At 43.9% G+C, this 9,426-nt stretch overlaps 1 protein-coding gene across 4 annotated transcripts in view; it reads right to left on the bottom strand.

Annotated features, from left to right (window-relative positions):
* Positions 1-3,355: 3,355 nt before the first annotated feature.
* LOC130551551 (receptor-type tyrosine-protein phosphatase beta-like) overlaps positions 3,356-9,426 on the bottom strand; it is a 45,972-nt gene continuing 39,901 nt past the window's right edge. For 3 of the 4 annotated variants that reach the window (XM_057329239.1, XM_057329237.1, XM_057329238.1), the window contains exons 24-32: positions 9,289-9,370; positions 9,121-9,211; positions 8,961-9,037; positions 8,686-8,820; positions 8,478-8,600; positions 8,241-8,404; positions 7,775-7,910; positions 3,675-3,795; positions 3,356-3,593 (exon numbers count right to left, since the gene is read on the bottom strand). In XM_057329239.1, the coding sequence (XP_057185222.1) occupies positions 3,571-3,593; positions 3,675-3,795; positions 7,775-7,910; positions 8,241-8,404; positions 8,478-8,600; positions 8,686-8,820; positions 8,961-9,037; positions 9,121-9,211; positions 9,289-9,370 (952 nt within the window). In that variant the 3' untranslated portion in view covers positions 3,356-3,570. Of the gene's footprint in view, positions 3,594-3,674; positions 3,796-7,774; positions 7,911-8,240; positions 8,405-8,477; positions 8,601-8,685; positions 8,821-8,927; positions 9,038-9,120; positions 9,212-9,288; positions 9,371-9,426 lie in introns of those variants that run through there. The other variant, XM_057329241.1, reaches the window with a different exon arrangement.

The raw sequence follows: 9,426 nt of genomic DNA, 5'->3' as shown, positions 1-9,426 counted from the left end.
TCCCATACCAAAAATCGTACTTAAACGCACAGATAATTTATTTTTATCGGATCACTCGCTATTAGCCTCAGGCTGTTAACTCAACTCTCAACTCAACTTTATTTATATAGCGCTTTTACAATTTTCATTGTTACAAAGCAGCTGTACATGAGACACATTGACTACAAGCAAAACAATCAAAGTTGTACCTGCAAAAACAAGAAAAGGTTGAAAACACAGAAGACAGACACACCCGCACGCACGCACGCACACACGCTCAGTGAGAGCACACATTTAAGATAAAGGAAAGAGAAAAACAGGTCAAATATTAAACAGACTATAAATTCCTATATGCAGTATTAATTAAGTAAAACTTTAAGATTCTAAAGCAGCCCCCCCGGTCAGACAGTATGCAAACGGTGGCGAGGAACCCAAAACTCTAATCGAGAAAAAAAACCTCAGGAGAACCCAGGCCCAACCAGGGGATTCCAGTTCCCTTCTGGCAAAAGCTGCTGCCTCTGCACAAGCTCCAGAGAACTTGCACAACAAGGCTAAATAAAATAAATAAACTTAATAATAAAATAAATTTTAGTTTAAGATTATCATTAATAATCTAATAGCATTTGAAGTTTTGTGGTGAAGACATGTCAAGAGACCGCGTCCTTCTTTATCCAGCTCTATCATCTCAGCTCTTGTCAGGTCCCCACTTCCCATTCTCCACTCTACCATCAGGTCAGGCCATGAACTGCATCCTGCTCGCTGTGGTAACCTTGGAACAATGAGACAAGACTGGCTGAGAGTAGAGTACTGTTCTGTACTCTTTGATGCAACAAGTACATCAGTTGTGTTTTTGGTTCCGGTTGATCTAACTAATGCAGCCTAAACCCTCAGAAGATTTATATTATGGAAGAGTAGTGTATGCAAGATTAAAAAGATGCGTCTTTAGTCTAGATTTAAACTGACAGAGTGTGTCTGCCTCCCGGACAGTGCAGGGAAGACTATTCCAAAGTTTAGGCGCTAGATAGGAAAAGGATCTACTGCCTGCACTTGATTTTGAAATTCTAGGTATTACCAACTGACAGGACGCCTGAGAGCGTAATGCACGTGAAGGACTGTAATACAAAAGGAGTTCATTCAAGTACTGAGGAGCTAAACCATGTAGGGCTTTATAGGTAATAAGCAAGATTTTAAAGTTAACGCGATGCTTTATAGGTAACCAGTGCAAGGTTGACAGAACCGGGCTAATATGTTCATACTTTAAACTACACCCATTCAGGGAAAACAGTACCTACCCATTTAGCCCCATTGAGTACGTACCTACTGAAATTGAGTACCTACTCACTGAGTATGCAATTTCGGATTTGCTGGTTTTGTTAATCACTGTCTAACTCAGCCAGTTAAGAGTTACATTTAGCCTTAGATGGCATATGTATACAACCCCCAAAGCACAGGTTTTATCAGCTGGCAATTTTCAATGCTCATTTGTGATGCATGTGAAAACCCAGCTATATAGTCATTTATATAGCAAGTCATTTATTTGTGATATACCATTTCTACATAAACCCACCCTGCTAAAAAAAAAAATTCATAAATTCTATTGGTTTACCATTACTATTATGAACCACACATTTTTATTTTACAAAATTTAAAGAAATGTCTTGGGCATTAATGTGTGTTCTAACGTTCCCCATCTGCATCTCTTGTGTTTTGGGCAGGGTTCTATTCTTTTTTCAGCAGGGCAAGAATATCCTGTGAAAATATAATCTTTAGATTTTTAGATAGTTTTGACTGACTAAGGCCAAAGACATACAGTAAATCATATTGAAATAAATGGTTAAATCAAACTCTGATTCTCGTCATGAATAACTAGATTTCTTGCCTAGTTCTCACACACTGGGTCACACTTATGAGTGTAAGCTGCACCTATTATTGACATTGATAGTTAACTATAATAATTAACAATGAACATTTGTGCAGTTTTATCAAGCATCCGTTGCACGTATAGATTGCTGGCAGTGTCTCTAGCCTGAATTTCATAAGGCTTGCCAGTTCTCATCTTTTATCATCTAAAACAATCATATAGCCTACATTGTAAGCCTACAAGTTCTCTCCCTTTCTCCCTCATTTATTGATTCACCACACAAACTAACATTTGTGAAGTTGGCTAGTTAGATATAATTTAATATGCCAAAATCCCCTTGTGTTAATGATAACAAATCGCGAGGGAAGGGGGACCCCGCGTACAGCGTAGCCTGATGATCGTCGGGCTCATTTTCTGTAACAGAAAATGTTCATTGTATCCAGTCAGTGTCCGCCGGCATAAAGTTTCGCTTCAGCCGGCATCCCAGTCCGGTTCAGCTAGCATCATTGTTTTTTTTCCTCAGCCTCGCCCTTATTTGGACTGCCCCCCTTGGACTCTTGTGCTCCCCCCCCCTTTGACTCTTGTGTTCCATTGTTATTTATCATGTTTCCCTGTTTTTTGTCTGTGTCAGTCTGTCTCGTCTTGTTTGTCACCTGGAGGAGCACCAGGATGTCGCTCCTTAAGGGGGGGGGGTTCTGTCATGATTCTGCTTCATCATGTCATGTCTTTCTTGGTCTAGTGGCAGGATCATGACGGAGCCTCATGTTTAGTGTAGAGAGAGACATGGCATTGTTTGTTTTGACATGTCATGCGATCTCTCTGGTCTCGTCTCTGTCCCGCCCCCTCATTTCCTCATTATTGCTGGTTAATTATTTTATGCCCAACACCTGTTCCCTCTTTATTTGATCCCTTATTTAATGCCCCTTTGTTTTCTGTCTTGTGCTGGTTCATTTTGATTCGTGTGGGTGAGTTCCTTTGTTGAGTTTAGTTTAGTAAAGTCTAGTTATTAGTAATGTATTAGTAAAGTGTTGTCTTTAGTCTTGTCTAGTGTAGTTAGTTTATGTTCGCGTTTACCCATCGTGTTTTATACCCTTGTTCTGTTATGTTACCCGCTTGTGGGTTTTTGTTTTATTTTTATTATTAAAAGTCTTGTGTTAACCCCTTACCCGCTTGTCTGCGCCTGGGACAATCGCTTACTTCCATGTTCAAAAGTACGGTGGAGAGGTACTCAAGATTAACATGACATTGGCAGAAACTGTGTGTTACCCCCCTCCCTCACACAAACCTTTCTGCATTTTTTCCAAATAAGCATAATTTAGTTTCAGCAATCATCAATTGGAATAGGGGGTCTGTTTGCTGTTCACCACAACGTAGGAGGTTAAGACTTTTATCAAAATTCTGGGGATATTTGATCCACACAGTGTAAAGCTCATTAGTAACAACTATAATCTGTGCACAATAAATAAAAGTGAATTGAACAATATTATGATCATTCTGAAAGAAAGAGATGTTTTTAATAGTCAAATTTTATTCATATAAAATAAGTCTACATCTGATTTTATTTAGTAGTGCATAACACTTAAACTGTTGAAATACTCACATCTTTACAGTACATTATACAACTCTGTTAGAGATATAGTTAAACATAAAGCTAATTATTTTCAAAAATAAAGTTTTTACATGTCTTTGAAACATTAAAGTTTTTTGCCTCTACTCGACCCATCAGCACATTAACGTTTGGAGTAGACCACATCTACATGAAGGAATAGAAAGAGAAATCAATGCATATGATACAAGAATGAAGGCATACTCATGACGGACACATGATACTTACCTCTAAGAGAATCTGACCGCACGTTTTCATAGATGGGATACAAGAGATTTTCCTGTTCACTGCGCAGTTTTCTTGCACGAAGCACATCGCGAACACACTGATAGAGGTACGAGTACTGAGACTAGAGCAACACACACAAACCCAGACATGATGTTTGATTCCATTCAAAAAGCAATACAATTCCCTTTCTGTCGGTCTCTTGACGTTGTGTCGAGCCGACAGATGGGGTTTGTCCCTGAGAACCAATCGCTTCCGACTTCTTAGAAAAGGCCAATGATATTGGCGAATGATCCACTCCCGGATCTCCGGGTATAAAAGGGAGACGGCGTGCCTCATTCATTCACCTTTTGTTCTTCAGAGCCTTCGCTCATGATCAACAGACTTCGCTACAAGTAGCAACTACAAGACTGCCGGTTCTACGACGTGGTGCAGCGGACTGTCCCTTCCTGCGGCGACTTCCCCTGCGCATCTCGGCGGTTCCAGAAGTGCTCGAGTTTTTTCTCTAAAAGATAAAAATTTCTCCAGCGTGACATGTCCCGCTGTTCTCGTGGGTGCAACACACTAGGGATGTAACGATTCACCGTGAGCCGGTTGAAAATCGGTTATAATGAGTGACGATTCAATTCGGTTGAGGCTTGAACTGAATCGCAATACATTCTTTGAACAGCAGGGGCCGCTATTTTCACTGCAAACCTAAACGTGGACGCTGATATTTCTTAAATGGGAATATCGAAAAGTGTCGGGGCGATGGACAGGCCCCCGCCTGCGCAGGCATATCAACTGCCTAGAGTTGTTGGATGTGCTACCCGCACTGAAGGGGCTACAACCTCTCGTGCAGAACAAGCACATGCTGGTCCGGTCGGACAGCACAACTGCCGTAGCGTATATAAACCACCAGGGTGGCGTTCGCACGGCAGCTAACACGACTTGCCCGACGCCTCCTCCTGTCGAGTCCGCAGGTGAGCAGATCCCTGCGAGCCACACATATCCCAGGCGACCTGAACCAGACAGCCGATGCGCTCTCTCGTCAGTTGACGCCTCACAGAGAGTGGCGACTCCACCCCCGCGCAGTCCAGCTCATTGGGTAGAGTTCGGGCGGGCTCAGGTAGACCCATTCCCCTCCCTGGACACCACCCATTGCCCGCTAAGGTACTCCCCACCCGAGGCCCCCCTCGGCCGATTCCCCTGATGAAGGACCTGCTTTCCCAGGGGAAGGGCACGTTATGGCATCCCGGGCCAGACATCTGGAACCTCCATGCCCTGCGGCGGTGAAGACCATTACTCAGGCTAGGGCCCTGGCCACAGGCGACTATACGCCTATAAGTGGTGCCTCTTCTCATCCTGGTGCTCTTCTTGAAGAGAAGACCCGCGGAGTTGCTTGATCGGGTACGTGCTTTCCTTCCAGAGACTCAAGAGTAATCTCTCCCCTTCCACACTGAACGTGTATGTAGCCGCTATTGCCGCTCATCACGACTTAGTTGCTGGTAATCTCTAGGACAGCACAACCTGATCATTTGGTTCCTAAGGGGCGTGGGAAGGCTACCGCCTCACCCGCGCCCCGTACCCTCTTGCGACCTTGATGCGGTCCTGGAGCCCCTCGGAGATGCCGCTCTTTCTCATCTCATGATGAAGACGGCTCTCCGGATGGCGCTCAAGAGGGTAGCGGACCTACAAGCATTCTCCGTGTCCACAGATTGTCTAGAACTCGGGCCCGGTGATTCTCACGCTATCCTGAGACCCCGGCCCGGCTATGTGCCCAAAGTTCCCACCACTCCCCCTACACCAGGTGGTGAACTTACAGGCGCTCCCCACCGGGGAGGAAGACCCAACCCCATTCGTGTTGTGTCCAGTACTCGCATTGCACAGGAGCTCTGAGCAGCTCCTGTCCTAAGATCGCCTATGCCCACTGGGTGAGAGCTCTCTCCACACGGAATACAGCCTCCTCATGGGCACTGGCTCGAGGCGCCTCTCTGGCAGACATCTGCAAGGGGGTCAGCGTACTAACTAGCCTCCCTTCTTCCCCCACTGGGTGAAGAACAGGCACTCCATCCATCACTAAGCAAGCACCTCCTGCGGGCGGGCTGGGCAGAGCAGCCCTGGGGTCTCATTTATAAAACTGTGCGTAGGATCCTTACTAAAAGTGTACGTGCGCCCGAAAACCAAAAATAGTGTACACCCAAAAATAATCTGATTTATAAAACCGTGCGTACGCACACCTGTAAGCAATATTCACTTTATAAATCACAGATCACCTGCAAGTGTGCGTACGTGAATCAGCCTCATATCCCGCCCTCTACACGCCCATTTTTACCCATAAATAGTCAATGCAAAGCACCTCATGAATACTGATTCGTATATTAATAAACCTGCCATCCAATCCGCTTGTTAAGCCTGACGTCACACACCATAATGGGCGTACACCGTTTCCTGGTCAAACCGCTATCAGATGCCATAGAAATATAACAAAAAATTATGTAAAACCCCGATCCCATCCTTTATCTCCCTAACAAAATCACAAATGGCCACACATGAGATTCACTGAGATTTCCAACTTAATAATTGTTATAATTATTAATAATTATTATTATTATAATTATAATAAATCCAAAGAAGGTCTCTGCAGCATTTAAATGTTTACAGCATTTAGACTGATCATTAACACCCCATTAGTGGTGTCCTTCACCTGAGATAACATTTGAAGACATCATTGTAAAAGACAAATGTTTCTTCATTCCAGTTTTGTTATGATAGTTAGGACTGATAACGACAACATAAAGAGAAACGATTGTGCGAGAGCTTAATGGTTGTATTTCCAGACATTCTATGATTATGCTCAGTATTTAAGGAAAATATATTTAGTATTTATTTACCCTGTGTTCTGCAGTTATCATATTTGATGCTGTCCCTGTTCAGTCGGATCATCTCCTCCTCATGCGCTCATAGTGTGATGGTGAGACAGCGCTGATTAAATATTTACATTGAATTTTTATTTAAGATTTGAGTTGGATTTTACAAGAAGGTGCATGAAACAATTATCACTCAAGCGCAAATAAGTCTGCAGATTTAATCTTCGTGATAATATAGATCTTTAACGGATATGAGGTCAAATAAAATGTGTGTGAGGCATAATGCTTATAAGCGTTTATATCAATCTTAGTTTCTGCAATCTAAGTTCACTAACTCAACATTTGTCTCCAGAATGTGCGTACGCATGGGTCAGAGTTTGCGTGCAGGTGCGCACATTTTTCCGTGAAGTTTGTTTTTATAAATCCCATCTTTTGCGTGGGAAGCGGCGTATGCCTCTTTCAGGGCATGTTTTGTGCATACGCAACGGTTATAAATGAGGCCCCTGCCCCTTAGGCCGGGTACCAACTGAGTTATCCACAACATAGCTCTAACCGGACCTAGTGCTACCGGATGTTGTAACCCCCCAGCAGAGCGGTTCCCGTCTGATGTATCTTCATGATTGGTTCTCACCTTGGTAACCCATGACCTTCCCTAGGTGGACCTCCACCTCGCGGTTAACTCCTTCAGTCCGCACATTCTTCCCATGAGTTCTCCCCCCATCGGTGAGACCATGTTGGTATCTCCACTAAGTTACAATTTCGCGGTAGAGCTCACGGCTGACACGCCCAGGCCAGTCACCGTCGCTTCGCTAGAGATTGTGACAGGGCACAGTGTTGTGGCGTTTTCCATAGGAACCCCATCTGTCGGCTCGACACAATGTCGAGAGACCGACAGAAAGGGAACGTCTTGGTTACGGCTGTAACCTCAGTTCCCTGATGGAGGGAATGAGACGTTGTGTCCTTCTTGCCACAACACGTGCTGCCCACTGCAGCAGTCGTGAGAGGTCTCAGGCTCCTCAGAACTAAGGTGAATGAATGAGGCACGCCATCTCCCTTTTATACCCGGATATCCGGGGGCGGAGACCGGCATGCAAATTTCATTCACCAATTTTCATTGGCCTTTTCTAAGAAGTCGGAAGCGATTGGTTCTCAGGGACGAACCCCATCTGTTGGCTCGACACAACGTCTCGTTCCCTCCATCAGGGAACTGAGGTTACAGCCGTAACCAAGACGTTTTGAAATGTGAGAGCTCACCTCTGTCTGCACCATATGTGTGCGATGGAGTCTCAGATCAAAGACGACACTATAGATGTCCACCGTGTCTCTAGTGTCCAGCTGCTGAAGGATTCTATCGAGAGCAATGAAGGTCCCGGTTCGGCCCACGCCAGCACTGTCAGTGAGAAACACAAGTCAACGTTCACTGTCCCTTCCTCACTCTTCCTGAATTCTTCCTCATTTGACCAAAAATGTTATAAATCTCCTTTATAATGAACGGAAAGATCTACAGTATACAGTATATCTATATGAAATGCATATGTGCACATCATCCAGCCTTTCTGTCATTTCTATACAAACTGTATATACAGTAGAAGTAGAAATACATGTTGTTCTTTGGCTGTGTATTGGATGAGATCTGTTGTTTACTTTCCTTTTTATGAATATTATTTTCCATGAAAGGAAAAACATAATCGACATTACAAAACTGTGATGGGAGCTCCACCTGCAGTGCACCACAGTGGCTCCAGAGAAGGGTGTTCGGTTGACATAATCCCTCACGGTTCTGACAAACTGAATGAGCGACTGTGTGATCTCTGGGACGCCGTGATCTGGCCACACTGTGTAGTGGAACTGACGTACGACTCTGGAACAGCTCAGATGTTCCTCCTGTGGACAGCACAGCTCGTGAATATCTCCATCTTGACTCATCTGTGAGACGTCAGTGAGTGGGTTTACTCACATTACACATCTTGAATTCTCGGATGGTCCACTCCGGCAGCACTGACTCTGACTGCATTTGCACTATCAAATCTCCATAATACAGTGGTTCCTGGTCAAATGGCCAGTAATGGTCACATTTCACCTAAATATATGAACGCAAGTCAAACCAATGACCAGAATGACTTCAGTTAACAGTAGAATCACCGTATACTCCCATATTCACATACCCTTCCTTTCTCAACACACTGCGTCACCATAACTATGTTGTGCACGTTCTGTTCCCAGACCATCTTCCAGAAATCATCCTTGGTTCCAGGTAAGGGACCCTGAGTGGCTATATACTCCCGTCTGAAGTTATTGCCCTTGATATAAATACATGTAGAGCAAATAATATAAAGGGATGCACAAACAAAACAGGATTGAATGTTTGTCTTGAACACTGGTAACATTGATGACATGTGAAACTCACACCGAGTCATCGAAATAAAGCTGTAGATCTTACAGGAATATAGCTGGCGTTAATGTAGTCTGAGCAGGAGTCTTCATCCACGTAGGACAGTTTCACCCGGGTGGAATCATCTGTTTCAAGAAACAAACTCATAATGGCAATTCAGAACTCAATTCAACCCTGTTGTAATAATCCTCTTAAAAGAAAAACATACAGGGCAGAATATTATTGTAGCGATTCTTCCCTCTGTTCTCAGGCAATAAAGCAGAGTCTTGTGGCTGGTTACGCCCAACATCCTTTAAATCCTGAAGACATAAAGGTTTGTTGTGTCAATTCTGTAAACAGGAGTTATTCTGTATAGCACAGTAGAGATGTATTATACCTCAAATTCCTCAGAAAGAAGATAGCTGGAGTCTGCCCGAAGTTTAGCCAAATGGGCCTCAAAATGTGTAATGCAGATGGGGCTATAACAGAATGCAGAACAGTGTAAATTGAACATATTCTTTGAGCAGAATATGTT

The sequence above is a fragment of the Triplophysa rosa genome, linkage group LG3 (assembly GCF_024868665.1).
Source record: "Triplophysa rosa linkage group LG3, Trosa_1v2, whole genome shotgun sequence".
Taxonomy (NCBI): Eukaryota; Metazoa; Chordata; class Actinopteri; order Cypriniformes; family Nemacheilidae; genus Triplophysa; species Triplophysa rosa.
Note: the sequence above shows the minus strand (reverse complement) of the source record. Positions and strands in the feature narration are given on the sequence as shown.